The following is a 21,905-nucleotide window of genomic DNA, read 5'->3' as shown; positions in this document are numbered from 1 at the left end:
ACGTTATTTCGGTTCGGAGAAATTCGCATTTGTCGCGGTTCAATCTAAACCCTACTCTGCGCAATTTCTCGAGCACATAGTTCACATGGAACAAGTGTTCTTCTATAGTATTCGACGCGATCAGTATGTCGTCTAGATATACGATGGTAAACGCATCGCATTCGTCCCCTATCGCCGCTCGCATAGCTCGCGTAAACGAAGCACCCGCTGTTTTCAGCCCGAAAGGTAAACGTTTAAAGACGTACGATCTATTGTCGAACATAAATCCGGTGTATCGCTTGCTTTCCGCGGTTAACGGTATCTGCCAGAACGCTTTGGCCACGTCCAACGTCGTAAAGTAACTCTTATTGCCTATTCGGCGAAATACTTCGTCGATCGTCGGAGGTTGTTCGTGGTCGTTGGTCATTCGTTTGTTCAACTCGCGCGCATCTACGCAAAGTCGAATGTCACCAGACTTTTTCACTACTATCACGACTGGGTTTATATACTGAGTCGTGGCTTTCTCGATTATATCCTGATCTTCGAGTTCCGCTAAGTGTTCGCGCACCCGATCTCTGTGTACCTCCGGCACAGGATATATTTTAGTTTTAAACGGTTTTTCCGAAATCATTTTTATCTCGTGTCGGTAATGCGTTACGCACCCTATCACGTCTTCGAACAACTCGCCGTTGTTTTCAATTATAATATTTAATTGTCTTTCCGCGGTGTCTATGTCTATCGCGTTTAATTCGACAATCGGTTCCTCTCCTTCCGGAAAGTCTAACGTAAACCGGCTTACGTCGCATCGTAAAGTCGCGGTTTGTTCGGACAAGAAATCATGCCCTAATATCATGTCGTAAGACAAGTTCCTAACCACGTATACCTCGTAAGTGAATTCTCTACCCGTTAAAAGGAAAGTTAACTGTACTCGGTTCGCGATTGGCTGTCCTCGGTCGGAGAACGCTCCTACCAAGGAAAATTTCCTTATCGGTATGATCCTCATTGGGATCTTTCTTTGGTTCAACGTGTCGTATAAAGCTTTAGTTATCGCGGATATCTGTGCCCCGGTATCGATTAACGTTTTCACCGACACGTCTCCTATCTTTACCTCCGCGTACGGCATCGCCCTCGCGTTGGTTTTTTCCTGATCCTCCTTAGATAGATCGTCTACTTCGCGAATTATTTCCTTCGTTCTCATAATCGCGATTTTCTTATCGGGTTCTACGTCGTCCTCCGCTTCGCTCGTCTCTTCCCTCGTATCGATAGTCGCTACTTGTTTTCGCTGAGCAAGATCGTTTTTTACCGACACTTGTTTGAGCGTTTTATTACCGGCGCTCTTGTCGTATTTATTGACCCCTTTGTTGCCCATTTTACCGACACTCTCTATTGGTTCTGAGGTTTTCGCGGTATCTGGCGTATGTTCCGTATTTTCGCGTTTCGCGTTATTAGCTTGATAACCCGTATTGGGTTTCGCGCTCGTTTGGTTTCGCTCACTCGTGTTTGCGAACCGTTTGTTGTTTACCCGATCCCTATTTGGATATTCGGATTTAGTTTTCGGCGTTTCGGTACGCGGTTTCCGCGCTTGTATCCTTTTACGCTCGTAATCTAGTTCGTCTAGTAGTTTTATAAACTCTTCGACTGTTTTTACCGTAGTCGGTCTAATTTCCCTAGCTACGGTTTCGCCAAAATGCCTTTTTACGCATCTTATGACTTCGTGATCCGCCATTGGCGGTGACAAGTATTTGGCTTGCTTGGATACGTTCAACGCGTATTCCGACATCGAGATCGCGGAGTCGTATTTATACTTTCCGTTGTATACCTCTTCGCGGAATCGCGCTTGTTGTTCCTCGCCCCAAAAATAGTCTCTGAACGCTTCTTTCGCGTCCAGTATATCGTCGGGATCGCGGATATCATGCCAGCTGGCTGCCGCGCCACGCATGCACCTACCAAAGTAATAGAGCTGGTCACGCTCGTCTACCCCCTCGTACTTTACGATGTTCTCGAATTTCCGTAGGAATTTAATAGGATTCTGCGCGTCATTTCTCCCGGTGAACTTTAGTTCCTCGAATGGGTTCTTCAACCAACCCCCCCTCGGTAACTTAGCTCGTACGATCGTATTTTCACCTATAGTTACGAAAGGACCCCTGGAAACCTCTTCATCGCTCGACGTTGTGTCGCGGACCCTGTTAGTCTCGGCGCGTCTCGCTTCGGTCGCGTTTCCTTTACCTCGAGCCTCAATCGCGTCTAGTCGGTTACTAATTGACCTCAACAGTGTCGATAACTTATCATCCGTTGATGGGTTACCGACCATGCCTTGCCTGACTCGCATGATACGGTCAGTTCCTACCTTACCGACTGTTGGATCGGTTTGGTAGTTATCGACTTTACCGACGTACCCGCCGGTCAAGTCTCCTACTTCTTTATCGACTCGTGACTTTGGTATTGTATTGGACGACTCTGTCATCATCCTACCTAATCTACTTGTCACTTTGTCTAACTGTGCACGCAGCATATCAACTTCCGCGCACTTGACACCCAACATTTCCTCCGCGCTCAACGTTGACTTCGAACGCGTCGTTACTTTATCGCGTACTTCCGTATATCGCGACGTAATCTCATCATTCGCGTCTTCGCTCGCGTCCGTCGCACTCTCGTTTTGACTTTCGGTTACGAATTTCGCGATATTTTCCCCACGAATCGGCGAATGCTTCACCGGTCCCGGGATTTTCTTAGCGATCTCGCTCGCCCGCTCCTCACACTCTCTCTCGTCTTTGTCGGTCATTATTACTATGTCCACGTATCAGGCTCTACCGTTAACAATTGCCGTATCGCTACGCACGATGGAACACGGTTATTTCGTCACGCTCGCTACTCGACTTCACCGCGTGAACACGTATTCGTAAAGCACTCACGACACTTGGTTAGCAACGTCCTGTCACGGTCGCCAATTCGAAAGAAAATACAGCTATGCCAATTATATTTTTTCTACTGGGTTATGTTACTTTACCGCGCGATATTCCCACAGACACGGGACACCGGACTTCGTTTCCAAAACAGGATTCGCGGTTACGGTATCAAATTCCCCGCAGACTAGCACAATAATACTGTGACCGGACGATGGGTCTTGAGAGTTCGGGAGTTATGTGAATTAGGCAGTTTTCCTACCTTTAACACGGTCGCCAGTCCGTTTCTCTAAACTACGGACAAGATCTCTGGATCCCCGGAATGAGAACCCCTTCGCCAGATGAGTACCGCTGCTGCGTCGTCTATCTGGTCCACAGACAGGACCACTGGATCCCCAGGATGAGAACCCCTATTCCAGATGGTCACCACTGTTACTTGGTTTACCTTGTCTCCCGACAAGATTTATGGATCCCCAGGATGAGAACCCCTGTTGCAGATGAGCACCTTTACCGCTTCGCGGCTCGCTGTACTGCGTAGTTTCCTTTGTGAGAGACAAAGGCACAAGATGACGTCATCCAACCGTCACCTTTGTTCGTCATATGAAATGACGCAACACTCGCGTCACACGCGTTGTTTAATAATTAATCGTATTAATTATTATTTCAGGAATCACCAGGATGTGGCGGCTTCCCGTCTATGCCTCAGGATCTGTCCAGGATAAACCGAAGACGTCTCCGCGCACAGGATTTCGTTAATGGATCAAATGAACGGACACTCGTTTTATATTATAAATATAAAATATTTATTATAAAATATAAAACTAGATATATATATATATTTCTCCCGTCACTTCCAAAAACAAAAATAAAACTTGCGTACAAATGAAAATAAAAGTATTTCTGGTTTAATATTGCACGACTGACTCATGCGTGCACGTCGGTGGTCGCGAGAGCAATGAGCCCCGGTCCCTCTCTCGGCTCTCCTTTTATAGGCGCGCCTCGCAAGATGGCGAACTCCTTACGCCAGCGCCTCCTATAAATACGCATAGGCGGTCTTAACTTTAGATATTATATTGTTTGCGCTTATCACAATTAACCGCTAACAGTTCGCTTAACGCTTAATTAACGCACTTAATATTTAATTAATCAAATAATAAAGATATAAATATAATACTAAGTATAATGCTAGTCTTAGTCAATGGTAAGTACCATTGATGGTAAGTATACGTCGGTAAACTTATCGACTGTGCTCGGTCGGTAAGTCGGTAAGTGTTTTTGGTGACGACCTCATGGTCGGTCACTTACCGACCGTCGGTAACTGGTCAGGCTCGACTTGCACAATGTTTTTCCTCGGGTCGGTTAATTACCGACCGTCGGCTGTCGGTACCTATTATCTCCAGTCAATTATTTACCTCTAAAAGAAGTCGGCAGCGGCTGACCTCTTCTCCGGGTCCCGAATCTGGCCTTTCGAGATCTCTTCGGCCGTCTCCACTTCCCTGGTTGGGCTTGGCGGCTGCTTGGCTGGCTCCTCGCTGGTTGCAGCTGTGGCCATCCTTCTCAGCCTAACTTCCGGCTGCAAGGTTAGGTTAGGTTAGGTTGTGACCGGACGATGGGTCTTGAGAGTTCGGGAGTTATGTGATTTAGGCAGCTTTCCTACCTTTAACACGGTCGCCAGTCCGTTTCTCTAGACTACGGACAAGATCTCTGGATCCCCGGAATGAGAACCCCTTCGCCAGATGAGTACCGCTGCTGCGTCGTCTATCTGGTCCACAGACAGGAACACTGGATCCCCAGGATGAGAACCCCTGTTCCATATGGTCACCACTGCTACGTGGTTCAGCTTGTCTCCCGACAAGATTTATGGATCCCCAGGATGAGAACCCCTGTTGCAGATGAGCACCTTTACCGCTTCGCGGCTCGCTGTACTGCGTAGTTTCCTTTGTGAGAGACAAAGGCACAAGATGACGTCATCCAACCGTCACCTTTGTTCGTCATATGAAGTGACGCAACACTCGCGTCACACGCGTTATGAATAATTAATCGTGTTAATTATTCTTTCGGGAATCACCAGGATGTGGCTGCTTCCCGTCTATGCTTCCGGATCCGTCCAGGATTCACTGAAAACGTCTCCGCGCACAGGATTTCGTTTTTGGATAAAGAACGATTACTCTCATTTATATTATAAATATAAATATTTATTTAATAAAAATATAAAATAAAATAACTCGCCCTCTTCCTCACAAAATAAAATAAAATACTCTCGGCGTACAAAACAAAATAATATTTGCGCGTAAATTGCACACGTGTCTCCCCGACGTGAACGCGACGGTGGTTACTGGAGAGAGAGCCTGGATTCCTCTCTCGGCTCTCCTTATATAGAGGACGGCCCCCACTCCCAAGATGGCGGTCTCCTTGCGCCAGCGCCTCCTATAATAACGCATAGGCGCCTTAAGTCTAATAACTTAATATATTGTTCGCGCTTATCATGGCTTACAGCTTAATAGATTGATAAACGCCTATTTATCGCACTTAATATTAATTAATAAAATAATAAAGATATAATACTAAATCTAATATATCAGTTCTCGTCAATGGTAATTACCATTGATGATGACTCTAAGTCGGTAAACTTATCGACCGTGCTCGGTCGGTAAGTCGGTAAGTTTTTATAGTGCCGACCTTGCGGTCGGTCACTTACCGGCCGTCGGTAACTGGTCAGGCTCGACTTACACAAAGTTTTTTCCTCGGGTCGGTTAATTACCGACCGTCGGCTGTCGGTAACCATTATCACCAGTCAACTATTTACCTCTAAAAGAAGTCGGCAGCGGCTGACCTCTTCTCCGGGTCCCGAATCTGGCCTGTCGAGATCTCTTCGGCCGTCTCCACTTCCCTGGTTGGGCTTGGCGGCTGCTTGGCTGGCTCCTCGCTGGTTGCAGCTGTGGCCATCCTTCTTAGCCTAACTTCCGGCTGCATAGCCCCCCCTAAAGGGGTTTGTCGTGGCCTTTTGTCACGACAAAGCTCTTTACTTGTTTTGCGTGATTCAGTCGGTAAGTTGGCTTTTAGTGCCCCAATATTTTCCTTGTTTTCCTCCTCGAAGGATAGCTTCCTTTTATTGGGCATTTTTATTTGGATGTCACTCACTATTTTTGGTTTGAGTTTATCCTTGCTCGTGCTAGCCCTGTTTCTTCCTTCTTCGATGGCTTTCACTTCGATGATCGTCTCGTCTGCTTCGCATAATTTGACGTCCTTCATCATTATCCCGTTCTCTATTTTGAACTCCGCTGTGAACGGTCTGGATTTCTCCGCCTGTTCTTTTAAGAACTTCACCTCGATGATCGTTTGTACTTCGAACAGGTCCTCTCCGTTGTCATCTTTCAACAGTGACTTGTCGTAATACGTCTGCGACAGTCCCTGTGCTTTTATCGCCGAAATAATCATCGCGTTTATGCGCGTGGTCTTCTCGTGTTCGGTCTCGATTATTTCGTCAATTTCTTCTGACGTAAATCTCGAATATTCCTCTTCGGCGTCGGCGAATTTTCGCAACATCTGTGTTCGTGTTTCTCTTCGCCTCTTGATGCCTTTCAGCCTTATCGCTTGTAACGCTCTTTTGAATTCAGCGTCCTCTTCCTTATAAAAATCACTTATGGAGCTGGATTGCTGTCCCTTGTCCATGATTCTTTCGGATTTCACAATTATTTTGTCACACGTGTTGTCGGCTGTCAAACGTAAACGGCCATATTGGATCTCGACCTTAGGGCTTGCCTTCATGTGGCTGCGGTCATTGTCCTTCTGCCATCTATCCTTGGTGTGTTCAAAGGTCTTCCTTTCATTGCTAATACGATTAATATTTTCCCCTAGGCTAGTAACTTTTGAGGAAATCGTATTTCTCGCTGTTTCTCGCGATTTCTCGTTTAATTCTACCTTATTACTAAAGTTTGAACTAATTTCTATATTCTTAAACGCTAAATTTATATTCTTAACGCTATTATCCGCTATTTTCTTTATTGTTAGCGAACTGTTGGAATATTTCTCTTCGGAAACGTATATTCCTGTTCTATTATTATTAATTTGTGAATTTTCACTAGATTCTAGTGATTTTTCCCTAGTAACTTTATTAAATTTAGGTAAATTATTGAAAATTTTGCCTTTTTCTGTATTCTGAAGTAATTTATTCAACTTTTGGGTACTTAGCATCGCCATTGCACCGCTCTCTATCTCGTTATCGATAGGTGTTGAAAATGTTGATTTTGACGATGAATTCGCTAATCCATCGACTGTTTCGACATCATTAGTCGACTCTTGTTTTACAAATGTCTTATCACTAGAATCTAGTGACTTTTCGACATGGTACCTTAAATCTAGGTGACTTAACGTTAACTTTCGATTTGCTTCGAACAGTTTCGGTTTCTTAAGACTAAGTTTAGAGTCTCTATGACTGTCTTTTAAGTCTTTTACGAAAACTTTTTTCTGATTCGGGTTTTCCCTAATTTGGGATTTTTCCGCAACGCATGCACTTTTTGCACTGTCGGGAATACGGATTTCCGATTGAATCGGACTTTCTCTGCTTTCGCGCACACGAAAACTATTTTCGCGCACACTTTGCCTTATTTTGGGTTGTCCTTCGTGATGGGGTTGACATTGGCTTCCCTCGGGTTCGTGATCATCCTTCTGGTCAGCTTGGCTGCTTCCGGGTTCCTGATCATCCTTCTGGTCACCGTGGCTGTCTGCTACCCTGGACTCCAAAGATAAGTGTTTGTTCCATCTCGTCAGAGCATATTGTGAGTTAATTGATGCACCTCTGCTCTCGTTGAGATTTTTGGCAAGTTCTCTTCGCGTAATCCTCCCGATCATCAGACATGGTTCGTCTCCCTCGAGGATCATCGCTTCAATTTTTAACTGTTTTCCGTATGCTTCCATTTTAATTGGAACAGTTCGGATTTTAATCTTCTTTTCTCTTTTAAGGTAAGCTGGGATGTTTTTTGGAGTTTTAATCCTCTCCAAAATGTGTCCGTCACTTTCAATCCGTTGGATTGCTTTTTTAGTGATAACGTTGAATTCCCCACGTGTATCCATCAAGATCTTCATTATGTGACCCTCTACTAGACCCATCGTGAATGGAATTTGTTTGTTTCCGTATATCAGGTTGGTTATCCTCGATATATGGCGCATCCCTTTTTCGCTAATCTTTTCTCTCCTCTTCCTTTTCAGAGATTTTTGGCTTACTTCCTGGCTGACCGTTGGCGTTGTTGCTTCGTCGTCCGTGATCTCCACATCTATCGGCGTTGAGTTTCCGTCCGGCTCGCTCCAGGTAAGTTCCTCCTCCCTTGTTGCTTCATCTTGACCTCTCAGATCGTTGATAAAACTGTCGATTTCTTTATGCTGAATTTTACCGACTGGTTTATCAGTTGTCAGCATGTTTATTTGCATCTCGGGCTTTAGTTTTGCCTCGCGGTGCGGTTTTAGTTGTCTGGAGTTGAACGTTCCTAGACTGTTCCCCTCCTCGTCCTCCAACACGTAAGCGTTTGGACGTACCTCCTGTCGTACGGTGTATGGACCTTCGAAAACCAGATGAATTTTCTTCGTCAACCGTCGACTGGCATCGCTCCTTTTGTGTAGTTTCAACCAAACCTTGTCGCCCGGATTGAATGGTTTAGCTTCTCCGTGCTTGTCGGTTTGTGTTTTTCTCTGGTCAGCCCTCTTTTTGAGTGTATCGGCCGCCTTATTGATCTTTCTTTCAAGATCTTCTTCCTCCTCGTCTTGATCGATGTCCTCCTCTTCGTCATCGATGTTGCGCTGTGATTCGAATCTCGGATCGATATGCAGTGCGTCTTCGTAGTTAGGATGTAGATCCACCGGTCGGTAACCTGTACTTCGGTGTGTCGTTGCGTTGATTGTTATCTCCGCGCGTTTGACGATCTTGTCCCATCCTGTTTGTTTCTCGTGCGAGTATAGCCTGATAATTCGGCCTAACTCTCGCATAACCCTCTCAACCGGGTTCGATTGAGGGTTATATGGCGACGTTTTTCGGATGGAAAACCCTATTTCCGTCCCGAACTCTCGCCATCTATTCGTTATAAACTGACCCGCGTTGTCGGTAAGTATTTCGTCCGGTATACCGACTGTTGGAAAATACTCTAATTGCAAGCAATCCATTATGGAGTCTAATTTTTGATTTTTTAACGGAAAGAGTCGCGTTAGTTTAGAAAATTGATCCATTAAGACCAGTATGTATTTATTTCCGCGTGGAGTTTGCGGCAATGGTCCAAATAAATCAAGAGATATTACTTGGCCAGGTTTCTCCGGTAATGTATAGTACTCGGTACCCCTCGTCGGTCGGGTATAGTACTTCGTGGCTTGACACGCTTCACAGGACGCTACTACGTCTCGTACCACGCGCTCTAAATTCAATATCGACATGTATCGTTCTACGAAGTCGGTAACTTTGTCGGTACCAAAATGCAGTAGGTAATTGTGTACCCTATCTACAATCTTCCATTTAATGGACTCTGGTACAATTACACGATCTCCGCCTGTTTTATTTAGTCGAATCAAACCTTCGCGTTCTTGAAAATTGTATGGACGTTCGCGAGTTTGCTCTAACAGTTCCTCGTCCGCCCGTTGCGCTTCCGCAATGATCTCGCACCAATTCGACGTTTCGGTATCGTCGTTCGGTTTGCTTATCGCTGCGATACGCTTAGTTTTCTCCTCCTTCTTTACGTAACCGTTTTTAACATTATTACGCGACAGTGTGTCCGCGATTTTGTTTTCTTTTCCCGGTACGTGAATTATCTCGAGCTGGAATTCGTTGAGAAACGACATCCATCTCGCGATCCGCGAACTGTCGTCCGCGCATGCTCCTACAAACTTTAACGCCCGATGATCGGAGTGAACTCTAACGTGTCGGCCTAGCAACGTGGTGTGCCATTTTCTAAGCGCCCACACCAATGCGAGACATTCTATCTCTGTTACCGTATAGTTCAATTCAGCCCCCTTCAGGCTACGGCTCGCATAGGCTACCGTGAATTTATCCTCCGATTTATCGTCGTTGTACTGGTACAGCATCGCGCCTAGTCCGTACTTGGACGCGTCGACGTAAATACCAAATTTCATTCCCGGACGAATCACGAATAAACTATCCGCTTCCTCGAACGCTCGTTTAATCGCCTCGAACGCTTGTTGCGTTTCCTCGGTCCATAGGAATTTTATCGATTTTTTTAGTAAGTTCTCGAGTGGTTTCGTCAACTTGGACAAATTTCGCACAAAACGACGATCCCAGTTTACGAGTCCCAGGAAAGCTTGAATGGCTTTCTTATTTTTGGGTTTCTCGAAGCTTCTAATCGCGTTTTTCGTACTTTCGTTCATTTCTGCCTTCACGTTATCGAACGTGTGTCCCAGAAAAGTTATCTCGGTTCGGAGAAATTCGCATTTGTCGCGGTTCAATCTAAACCCTACTCTGCGCAATTTCTCGAGCACATAGTTCACATGGAACAAGTGTTCTTCTATTGTATCCGACGCGATCAGTATGTCGTCTAGATATACGATGGTAAACGCATCGCATTCGTCCCCTATCGCCGCTCGCATAGCTCGCGTAAACGAAGCACCCGCTGTTTTCAGCCCGAAAGGTAAACGTTTAAAGACGTACGATCTATTGTCGAACATAAATCCGGTGTATCGCTTGCTTTCCGCGGTTAACGGTATCTGCCAGAACGCTTTGGCCACGTCCAACGTCGTAAAGTAACTCTTATTGCCTATTCGGCGAAATACTTCGTCGATCGTCGGAGGTTGTTCGTGGTCGTTGGTCATTCGTTTGTTCAACTCGCGCGCATCTACGCAAAGTCGAATGTCACCAGACTTTTTCACTACTATCACGACTGGGTTTATATACTGAGTCGTGGCTTTCTCTATTATATCCTGATCTTCGAGTTCCGCTAAGTGTTCGCGCACCCGATCTCTGTGTACCTCCGGCACAGGATATAGTTTCGTTTTAAACGGCTTTTCCGAAATCATTTTTATCTCGTGTCGGTAATGCGTTACGCACCCTATCACGTCTTCGAACAACTCGCCGTTGTTGTTAATAATAATATTTAATTGTCTTTCCGCGGTGTCTATGTCTATCGCGTTTAATTCGACAATCGGTTCCTCTCCTTCCGGAAAGTCTAACGTAAACCGGCTTACGTCGCATCGTAAAGTCGCGGTTTGTTCGGACAAGAAATCATGCCCTAGTATCATGTCGTAAGACAAGTTCCTAACCACGTATACCTCGTAAGTGAATTCTCTACCCGTTAAACGGAAAGTCAACTGTACTCGGTTCGCGATTGGCTGTCCTCGGTCGGAGAACGCTCCTACCAAGGAAAATTTCCTTATCGGTATGATCCTCATTGGGATCTTTCTTTGGTTTAACGTGTCGTATAAGGCTTTAGTTATCGCGGATATCTGTGCCCCGGTATCGATTAACGTTTTTACCGACACGTCCCCTATCTTTACCTCCGCGTACGGCATCGCCCTCGCGTTGGTTTTTTCCTGATCCTCCTTAGATAGATCGTCTACTTCGCGAATTATTTCCTTCGTTCTCATAATCGCGATTTTCTTATCGGGTTGTACGTCGTCCTCCGCTTCGCTCGTCTCTTCCCTCGTATCGATAGTCGCTACTTGTTTTCGCTGAGCAAGATCGTTTTTTACCGACACTTGTTTGAGCGTTTTATTACCGGCGCTCTTGTCGTATTTATTGACCCCTTTGTTGCCCATTTTACCGACACTCTCTATTGGTTCTGAGGTTTTCGCGGTATCTGGCGTATGTTCCGTATTTTCGCGTTTCGCGTTATTAGCTTGATAACCCGTATTGGGTTTCGCGCTCGTTTGGTTTCGCTCACTCGTGTTTGCGAACCGTTTGTTGTTTACCCGATCCCTATTTGGATATTCGGATTTAGTTTTCGGCGTTTCGGTACGCGGTTTCCGCGCTTGTATCCTTTTACGCTCGTAATCTAGTTCGTCTAGTAGTTTTATAAACTCTTCGACTGTTTTTACCGTAGTCGGTCTAATTTCCCTAGCTACGGTTTCGCCAAAATGCCTTTTTACGCATCTTATGACTTCGTGATCCGCCATTGGCGGTGACAAGTATTTGGCTTGCTTGGATACGTTCAACGCGTATTCCGACATCGAGATCGCGGAGTCGTATTTATACTTTCCGTTGTATACCTCTTCGCGGAATCGCGCTTGTTGTTCCTCGCCCCAAAAATAGTCTCTGAACGCTTCTTTCGCGTCCAGTATATCGTCGGGATCGCGGATATCATGCCAGCTGGCTGCCGCGCCACGCATGCACCTACCAAAGTAATAGAGCTGGTCACGCTCGTCTACCCCCTCGTACTTTACGATGTTCTCGAATTTCCGTAGGAATTTAATAGGATTCTGCGCGTCATTTCTCCCGGTGAACTTTAGTTCCTCGAATGGGTTCTTCAACCAACCCCCCCTCGGTAACTTAGCTCGTACGATCGTATTTTCACCTATAGTTACGAAAGGACCCCTGGAAACCTCTTCATCGCTCGACGTTGTGTCGCGGACCCTGTTAGTCTCGGCGCGTCTCGCTTCGGTCGCGTTTCCTTTATCTCGAGCCTCAATCGCGTCTAGTCGGTTACTAATTGACCTCAACAGTATCGATAACTTATCATCCGTGGATGGGTTACCGACCATGCCTTGCCTGACTCGCATGATACGGTCAGTTCCTACCTTACCGACTGTTGGATCGGTTTGGTAGTTATCGACTTTACCGACGTGCCCGCCGGTCAAGTCTCTTACTTCTTTATCGACTCGTGACTTTGGTATTGTATTGGACGACTCTGTCATCATCCTACCTAATCTATTTGTCACTTTGTCTAACTGTGCACGCAGCATATCAACTTCCGCGCACTTGACACCCAACATTTCTTCCGCGCTCATCGTTGATTTCGAACGCGTCGTTACTTTATCGCGTACTTCCGTATATCGCGACGTAATCTCATCATTCGCGTCTTCGCTCGCGTCCGTCGCACTCTCGTTTTGACTTTCGGTTACGAATTTCGCGATATTTTCCCCACGAATCGGCGAATGCTTCACCGGTCCCGGGATTTTCGTAACGATCTCGCTCGCTACCTCCTCACACTCTCTCTCGTCTTTGTCGGTCATTATTACTATGTCCGCGTATCAGGCTCTACCGTTAACAATTGCCGTATCGCTACGCACGATGGAACACGGTTTTTCGTCACGCTCGCTACTCGACTTCACCGCGTGAACACGTATTCGTAAAGCACTCACGACACTTGGTTAGCAACGTCCTGTCACGGTCGCCAATTCGAAAAATAATATATAAATCTGGTCGCCAATTCGAAAGAAATACGATCTGCCAATTATATTTTTTCTACTGGATATGTTACTTTACCGCGCGATATTCCCACAGACACGGGACACCGGACTTCGTTTCCAAAACAGGATTCGCGGTTACGGTATCAAATTCCCCGCAGACTAGCACAATAATACTGTGACCGGACGATGGGTCTTGAGAGTTCGGGAGTTATGTGATTTAGGCAGCTTTCCTACCTTTAACACGGTCGCCAGTCCGTTTCTCTAGACTACGGACAAGATCTCTGGATCCCCGGAATGAGAACCCCTTCGCCAGATGAGTACCGCTGCTGCGTCGTCTATCTGGTCCACAGACAGGAACACTGGATCCCCAGGATGAGAACCCCTGTTCCATATGGTCACCACTGCTACGTGGTTCAGCTTGTCTCCCGACAAGATTTATGGATCCCCAGGATGAGAACCCCTGTTGCAGATGAGCACCTTTACCGCTTCGCGGCTCGCTGTACTGCGTAGTTTCCTTTGTGAGAGACAAAGGCACAAGATGACGTCATCCAACCGTCACCTTTGTTCGTCATATGAAGTGACGCAACACTCGCGTCACACGCGTTATGAATAATTAATCGTGTTAATTATTCTTTCGGGAATCACCAGGATGTGGCTGCTTCCCGTCTATGCTTCCGGATCCGTCCAGGATTCACTGAAAACGTCTCCGCGCACAGGATTTCGTTTTTGGATAAAGAACGATTACTCTCATTTATATTATAAATATAAATATTTATTTAATAAAAATATAAAATAAAATAACTCGCCCTCTTCCTCACAAAATAAAATAAAATACTCTCGGCGTACAAAACAAAATAATATTTGCGCGTAAATTGCACACGTGTCTCCCCGACGTGAACGCGACGGTGGTTACTGGAGAGAGAGCCTGGATTCCTCTCTCGGCTCTCCTTATATAGAGGACGGCCCCCACTCCCAAGATGGCGGTCTCCTTGCGCCAGCGCCTCCTATAATAACGCATAGGCGCCTTAAGTCTAATAACTTAATATATTGTTCGCGCTTATCATGGCTTACAGCTTAATAGATTGATAAACGCCTATTTATCGCACTTAATATTAATTAATAAAATAATAAAGATATAATACTAAATCTAATATATCAGTTCTCGTCAATGGTAATTACCATTGATGATGACTCTAAGTCGGTAAACTTATCGACCGTGCTCGGTCGGTAAGTCGGTAAGTTTTTATAGTGCCGACCTTGCGGTCGGTCACTTACCGGCCGTCGGTAACTGGTCAGGCTCGACTTACACAAAGTTTTTTCCTCGGGTCGGTTAATTACCGACCGTCGGCTGTCGGTAACCATTATCACCAGTCAACTATTTACCTCTAAAAGAAGTCGGCAGCGGCTGACCTCTTCTCCGGGTCCCGAATCTGGCCTGTCGAGATCTCTTCGGCCGTCTCCACTTCCCTGGTTGGGCTTGGCGGCTGCTTGGCTGGCTCCTCGCTGGTTGCAGCTGTGGCCATCCTTCTTAGCCTAACTTCCGGCTGCAAGGTTAGGTTAGGTTAGGTTGTGACCGGACGATGGGTCTTGAGAGTTCGGGAGTTATGTGATTTAGGCAGCTTTCCTACCTTTAACACGGTCGCCAGTCCGTTTCTCTAGACTACGGACAAGATCTCTGGATCCCCGGAATGAGAACCCCTTCGCCAGATGAGTACCGCTGCTGCGTCGTCTATCTGGTCCACAGACAGGAACCCTGGATCCCCAGGATGAGAACCCCTGTTCCATATGGTCACCACTGCTACGTGGTTCAGCTTGTCTCCCGACAAGATTTATGGATCCCCAGGATGAGAACCCCTGTTGCAGATGAGCACCTTTACCGCTTCGCGGCTCGCTGTACTGCGTAGTTTCCTTTGTGAGAGACAAAGGCACAAGATGACGTCATCCAACCGTCACCTTTGTTCGTCATATGAAATGACGTAACACTCGCGTCACACGCGTTATGAATAATTAATCGAGTTAATTATTCTTTCGGGAATTGCCAGGATGTGGCAGCTTCCCGTCTGTGCCTCAGGATCTGTCCAGGATTCACTGAAACGTCTCCGCGCACAGGATTTCGTTGATGGTTGAATGAACGGGCACACGTTTTATATTATAAATATAAAATTTATTTTAAAAAATATAAAACTAAAATTAGATATATCTATGTATCTCCCGTCACTTCCCATAACAAAAATAAAATACTGCGTACAAATAAAATAAAATTATCTTATGTTTAAAATTGCACGACTGACTCATGCGTGCACGTCGGTGGTCGCGAGAGCAATGAGCCTTGGTCCCTCTCTCGGCTCTCCTTTTATAGGCGCGCCTCGCAAGATGGCTAACTCCTTACGCCAGCGCCTCCTATAAATACGCATAGGCGGTCTTAACTTTTAATATATGGTTCGCGCTTATCATAGCTCACAGCCAACAGTTTAATAAGCGCTTACATATCGCACTTAATATTAATTAATAACATACTAAAGGTTAAATATAATACTAAGTATAATGCTAGTCTTAGTCAATGGTAAGTACCATTGATGGTAAGTATACGTCGGTAAACTTATCGACTGTGCTCGGTCGGTAAGTCGGTAAGTGTTTTTGGTGACGACCTCATGGTCGGTCACTTACCGACCGTCGGTAACTGGTCAGGCTCGACTTGCACAATGTTTTTCCTCGGTTCGGTTAGTTACCGACCGTCGGCTGTCGGTAACTTGTTGTCTTGCAACACTTTAGTTACCTTAAAAAAAATCTGCAGCGGCCGATCTCTTCATCTCGACCTTTGCTGCTGTATCTGGGCTGTCATCTCCTGCGCAGTCCATTTGTTTCCCGGTCGTCGTTGTCTCCGGCTTCCTCTTCGGGATCTTGAAGACTGGGGCCTGCATCCGTGTCAGCTGGACTTCCGGCTGCATTGCCCCCCGTAAAGGGCTTTGTCGTGAGCTTGTTGAACGGCAAGGCTCTTTATTTTGCTGAGGTCGTTCAGTTATGCAGGCTTCGGATAGCTTCTTCTTTTTATATGGAAGATTTTCTTTATCCTCTTCCTTTGTCTGATGGAACATTCTCTCTATCTCCTCCAAAGATAACTTCTTCGGTTTGGGTTCTGCGTCCTTTATTTTGACGTTGCTAATCAGCTTTATTTTGTTCGGGTCGTCTTGTATTATATCTTGGCTCGGTCTCGTTTCTGGCAGCTTATCCTTCGTGCTGTTATCCGCCGAGTCCTCGATGGATAATACTTTATCGGCCTCGCTGGTATTTCCGCTCAAAATTTTTACATTTTTAAGCAATTTACCTTCATCTATGATGAACTCCGCGCTTATTGGTTTTGCTTTTTCTGCCTCGACTTTGAGGAATTTTACCTCGATGATGGATTGTATTTCAAAAAGGTCCTCTCCGTCGTCATCCTTTAGCAGTGTCTTGTCAAAATATGTCTTTGACAATCCTTGCGCCTTTATGGCTGATATAACCATCGCGTTGACCCTGTTGATCTTCTCGCTTTCCGCTTCGATCACTTGGTCGATTTCTACGGGTGTATACTTCTCGTATTCCCCCTCCGTGTCTGCAAATCTTTTCAGCATCTGCATCCTCATATCGCGTCGTCTCTTGACGCCCTTCAGTTTTACTGCTTGAAGTACACGGTCGTATTGTCCGTCTTCTTCCTTGTAAAACTCGTTTACTGCCTCGCTCTTCTGCATTTTGTTTAATAACTGGTTGTATCGACTAACTATTGCACAGCACGATGTCTCAGCTGACATTGAGGTACGGCCATACTGGATCTTGACCTCAGGGCTTGTTTTCATGTTGCTGCGGTCGCTGTCCTTCTGCCATCTATCCTCGGTGTGTTCTAAAGTCTTCTCCACATCGTTAATACGATTAATTTTTTCCCCTAGTCTAGTAACTTTTCGGAAAATCGTATTTTTCGGTGTTTCTCGCGATTTCTCGTTTAATTCTACTTTATTACTAAAGTTTGAACTAATTTCTATATTCTTAAACGCTAAATTTATATTTTTAACGCTATTATCCGCTATTTTCTTTATTGTTAGCGAATTGTTGGAATATTTCTCTTCGGAAACGTATATTCCTGTCCTATTATTATTAATTTGTGAATTTTCACTAGATTCTAGTGATTTTTCCCTAGTAACTTCATTAAATTTTGGTAAATTATTGAAACTTTTGCCTTTTTCTGTATTCTGAAGTAATTTATTCAACTTTTGGGTACTTAGCATCGCCATTGCACCGCTCTCTATCTCGTTATCGATAGGTGTTGAAAATGTTGATTTTGACGATGAATTTGCTAATACATCGACTGTTTCGACATCATTAGTCGACTTTTGTTTTATAAATGTCTTATCACTAGAATCTAGTGACTTTTCGACATGGTATCTTAAATCTAGATGACTTAACGTTAAATTTCGATTAGTTTCGAACAGTTTCGGTTTCTTAAGACTAAGTTTAGAGTCTCTATGACTGTCTTTTAAGTCTTTTACGAAAACTTTCTTTTGATTTTGATTTCCCTTAATTTGGGAATTTTCCGCAACGCATGCACTTTTTGCACTGTCGGGAGTACGGATTTCCGATTGAATCGGACTTTCTCTGCTTTCGCGCACACGAAAACTATTTTCGCGCACACTTTGTCTTATTTTGGGTCGTCCTTCGTTATGGGGTTGACATTGGCTTCCCTCGGGTTTATGATCATCCTTCTGTTCAGCTTGGCTGCTTCCGGGTTCCTGATCATCCTTCTGGTCACCGTGGTTGTTTGCTACCCTGGACTCCAAAGATAAGTGTTGGTTCCATCTCGTTAGAGCATATTGTGAGTTAATTGTTGCTCCCTCGCTCTTGGTGAGATTTTTGGCAAGTTCTCTACGCGTAATCCTCCCGATCATAAGACATGGTTCGTCTCCTTCGAGGATCATCGCTTCGATTTTTAGTTGTTTTCCGTATGCTTCCATTTTAATTGGAACGGTACGGATTTTAATCTTCTTTTCTCTTTTGAGATAGGCTGGGATGTTTTTTGGAGTTTTAATCCTCTCCAAAATGTGTCCATCACTTTCAATCCGTTGGACTGCTTTTTTAGTGATAACGTTGAATTCCCCACGTGTATCCATCAAGATCTTCATTATGTGACCTTCTACTAGACCCATCGTGAATGGAATTTGTTTGTTTCCGTATATCAGGTTGGTTATCCTCGATATATGGCGCATCCCTTTTTCGCTAATCTTTTCTCTCTTCTTTCTTTTCAGAGATTTTTGGCTTACTTCCTGGCTGACCGTTGACGTTGCTGCTTCGTCGTCCGTGATCTCCACATCTATCGGCGTTGAGTTTCCGTCCGGCTCGCTCCAGGTAAGTTCCTCCTCCCTTGTCGCTTCATCTTGACCTCTCAGATCGTTGATAAAACTGTCGATTTCTTTATGCTGAATTTTACCGACTGGTTTATCAGTTGTCAGCATGTTTATTTGCATCTCGGGCTTTAGTTTTGCCTCGCGGTGCGGTTTTAGTTGTCTGGAGTTGAACGTTCCTAGACTGTTCCCCTCCTCGTCCTCCAACACGTAAGCGTTTGGACGTACCTCCTGTCGTACGGTGTATGGACCTTCGAAAACCAGATGAATTTTCTTCGTCAACCGTCGACTGGCATCGCTCCTTTTGTGTAGTTTCAACCAAACCTTGTCGCCCGGATTGAATGGTTTAGCTTCTCCGTGCTTGTCGGTTTGTGTTTTTCTTTGGTCAGCCCTCTTTTTGAGTGTATCGGCCGCCTTTTTGATCTTTCCTTCAAGATCTTCTTCCTCCTCGTCTTGATCGATGTCCTCCTCTTCGTCATCGATGTTGCGCTGTGATTCGAATCTAGGATCGATATGCAGTGCGTCTTCGTAGTTAGGATGTAGATCCACCGGTCGGTAGCCCGTACTTCGGTGTGTCGTTGCGTTGATTGTTATCTCCGCGCGTTTGACGATCTTGTCCCATCCTGTTTGTTTCTCGTGCGAGTATAGCCTAATAATTCGGCCTAACTCTCGCATAACCCTCTCAACCGGGTTCGATTGAGGGTTATATGGCGACGTTTTTCGGATGGAAAACCCTATTTCCGTCCCGAACTCTCGCCATCTATTAGTTATGAATTGACCCGCGTTGTCGGTAAGTATTTCGTCCGGTATACCGACTGTTGGAAAATACTCTAATTGCAAGCAATCCATTATGGAGTCTAATTTCTGATTTTTTAACGGAAAGAGTCGCGTTAGTTTAGAAAATTGATCCATTAAGACCAGTATGTATTTATTTCCGCGTGGAGTTTGCGGCAATGGTCCAAATAAATCAAGAGATATTACTTGGCCAGGTTTCTCTGGTAATGTATAGTACTCGGTACCCCTCGTCGGTCGGGTATAGTATTTCGTGGCTTGACACGCTTCACAGGACGCTACTACGTCTCGTACCACGCGCTCTAAATTCAATATCGACATGTATCGTTCTACGAAGTCGGTAACTTTGTCGGTACCAAAATGCAGTAGGTAATTATGTACCCTATCTACAATCTTCCATTTAATGGACTCTGGTACAATTACACGATCTCCGCCTGTTTTATTTAGTCGAATCAAACCTTCGCGTTCTTGAAAATTGTATGGACGTTCGCGAGTTTGCTCTAACAGTTCCTCGTCCGCCCGTTGCGCTTCCGCAATGATCTCGCACCAATTTGACGTTTCGGTATCGTCGTTCGGTTTGCTTATCGCTGCGATACGCTTAGTTTTCTCCTCCTTCTTTACGTAACCGTTTTTAACATTATTACGCGACAGTGTGTCCGCGATTTTGTTTTCTTTTCCCGGTACGTGAATTATCTCGAGCTGGAATTCGTTGAGAAACGACATCCATCTCGCGATTCGCGAACTGTCGTCCGCGCATGCTCCTACAAACTTTAACGCCCGATGATCGGAGTGAACTCTAACGTGTCGGCCTAGCAACGTAGTGTGCCATTTTCTAAGCGCCCACACCAATGCGAGACATTCTATCTCTGTTACCGTATAGTTTAATTCAGCCCCCTTCAGGCTACGGCTCGCATAGGCTACCGTGAATTTTTTCTCCGATTTATCGTCGTCGTATTGGTAAAGCATCGCGCCTAGTCCGTACTTGGACGCGTCGACGTAAATACCAAATTTCATTCCCGGACGAATTACGAATAAACTATCCGCTTCCTCGAACGCTCGTTTAATCGCCTCGAACGCTTGTTGCGTTTCCTCGGTCCACAGGAATTTTATCGATTTTTTTAGTAAGTTCTCGAGAGGTTTTGTCAATTTAGACAAATTTCGCACAAAACGACGATCCCAGTTTACGAGTCCCAGGAAAGCTTGAATGGCTTTCTTATTTTTGGGTTTCTCGAAGTTTCTAATCGCGTTTTTCGTACTTTCGTTCATTTCTGCCTTCACGTTATCGAACGTGTGTCCCAGAAACGTTATTTCGGTTCGGAGAAATTCGCATTTGTCGCGGTTCAATCTAAACCCTACTCTGCGCAATTTCTCGAGCACATAGTTCACATGGAACAAGTGTTCTTCTATAGTATTCGACGCGATCAGTATGTCGTCTAGATATACGATGGTAAACGCATCGCATTCGTCCCCTATCGCCGCTCGCATAGCTCGCGTAAACGAAGCACCCGCTGTTTTCAGCCCGAAAGGTAAACGTTTAAAGACGTACGATCTATTGTCGAACATAAATCCGGTGTATCGCTTGCTTTCCGCGGTTAACGGTATCTGCCAGAACGCTTTGGCCACGTCCAACGTCGTAAAGTAACTCTTATTGCCTATTCGGCGAAATACTTCGTCGATCGTCGGAGGTTGTTCGTGGTCGTTGGTCATTCGTTTGTTCAACTCGCGCGCATCTACGCAAAGTCGAATGTCACCAGACTTTTTCACTACTATCACGACTGGGTTTATGTACTGAGTCGTGGCTTTCTCGATTATATCCTGATCTTCGAGTTCCGCTAAGTGTTCGCGCACCCGATCTCTGTGTACCTCCGGCACAGGATATAGTTTCGTTTTAAACGGCTTTTCCGAAATCATTTTTATCTCGTGTCGGTAATGCGTTACGCACCCTATCACGTCTTCGAACAACTCGCCGTTGTTGTTAATAATAATATTTAATTGTCTTTCCGCGGTGTCTATGTCTATCGCGTTTAATTCGACAATCGGTTCCTCTCCTTCCGGAAAGTCTAACGTAAACCGGCTTACGTCGCATCGTAAAGTCGCGGTTTGTTCGGACAAGAAATCATGCCCTAGTATCATGTCGTAAGACAAGTTCCTAACCACGTATACCTCGTAAGTGAATTCTCTACCCGTTAAACGGAAAGTCAACTGTACTCGGTTCGCGATTGGCTGTCCTCGGTCGGAGAACGCTCCTACCAAGGAAAATTTCCTTATCGGTATGATCCTCATTGGGATCTTTCTTTGGTTTAACGTGTCGTATAAGGCTTTAGTTATCGCGGATATCTGTGCCCCGGTATCGATTAACGTTTTTACCGACACGTCCCCTATCTTTACCTCCGCGTACGGCATCGCCCTCGCGTTGGTTTTTTCCTGATCCTCCTTAGATAGATCGTCTACTTCGCGAATTATTTCCTTCGTTCTCATAATCGCGATTTTCTTATCGGGTTGTACGTCGTCCTCCGCTTCGCTCGTC

General features: G+C 45.3%; 2 protein-coding genes across 2 annotated transcripts; both read right to left on the bottom strand.

Annotated features, from left to right (window-relative positions):
• Positions 1–5,277: 5,277 nt before the first annotated feature.
• Positions 5,278–9,702, bottom strand: LOC145947792 (uncharacterized). The gene is made up of 2 exons (XM_083057575.1): positions 5,689–9,702; positions 5,278–5,309 (listed from the first exon to the last, which is right to left on the bottom strand). Exon 1 carries the CDS (start codon positions 9,699–9,701, stop codon positions 5,691–5,693), a length of 4,011 nt encoding a protein of 1,336 aa, XP_082913701.1. The 5' UTR covers position 9,702; the 3' UTR covers positions 5,278–5,309; positions 5,689–5,690.
• Positions 9,703–15,359: 5,657 nt separating this feature from the next.
• Positions 15,360–20,651, bottom strand: LOC145947788 (uncharacterized). Its single transcript, XM_083057565.1, has 2 exons — positions 15,994–20,651; positions 15,360–15,617 (listed from the first exon to the last, which is right to left on the bottom strand). Exon 1 carries the CDS (start codon positions 20,642–20,644, stop codon positions 15,995–15,997), a length of 4,650 nt encoding a protein of 1,549 aa, XP_082913691.1. The 5' UTR covers positions 20,645–20,651; the 3' UTR covers positions 15,360–15,617; position 15,994.
• Between the last annotated feature and the right edge of the window lie 1,254 nt (positions 20,652–21,905).

The sequence above is a fragment of the Prenolepis imparis genome, unplaced genomic scaffold (assembly GCF_030444845.1).
Source record: "Prenolepis imparis isolate NDT839.2.m4 unplaced genomic scaffold, iyPreImpa1.0 SCAF_147, whole genome shotgun sequence".
NCBI lineage: Eukaryota > Metazoa > Arthropoda > Insecta > Hymenoptera > Formicidae > Prenolepis > Prenolepis imparis.
This window is presented reverse-complemented; position numbering and strand designations above follow the sequence as displayed.

What these genes read in the sequence shown, in the direction of transcription:
- LOC145947792 (XM_083057575.1), bottom strand. Translation starts at nt 9,701, where the DNA reads ATGTCGTTTCTCAACGAATTCCAGCTCGAGATAATTCACGTACCGGGA.
- LOC145947788 (XM_083057565.1), bottom strand. Translation starts at nt 20,644, where the DNA reads ATGAACGAAAGTACGAAAAACGCGATTAGAAACTTCGAGAAACCCAAA.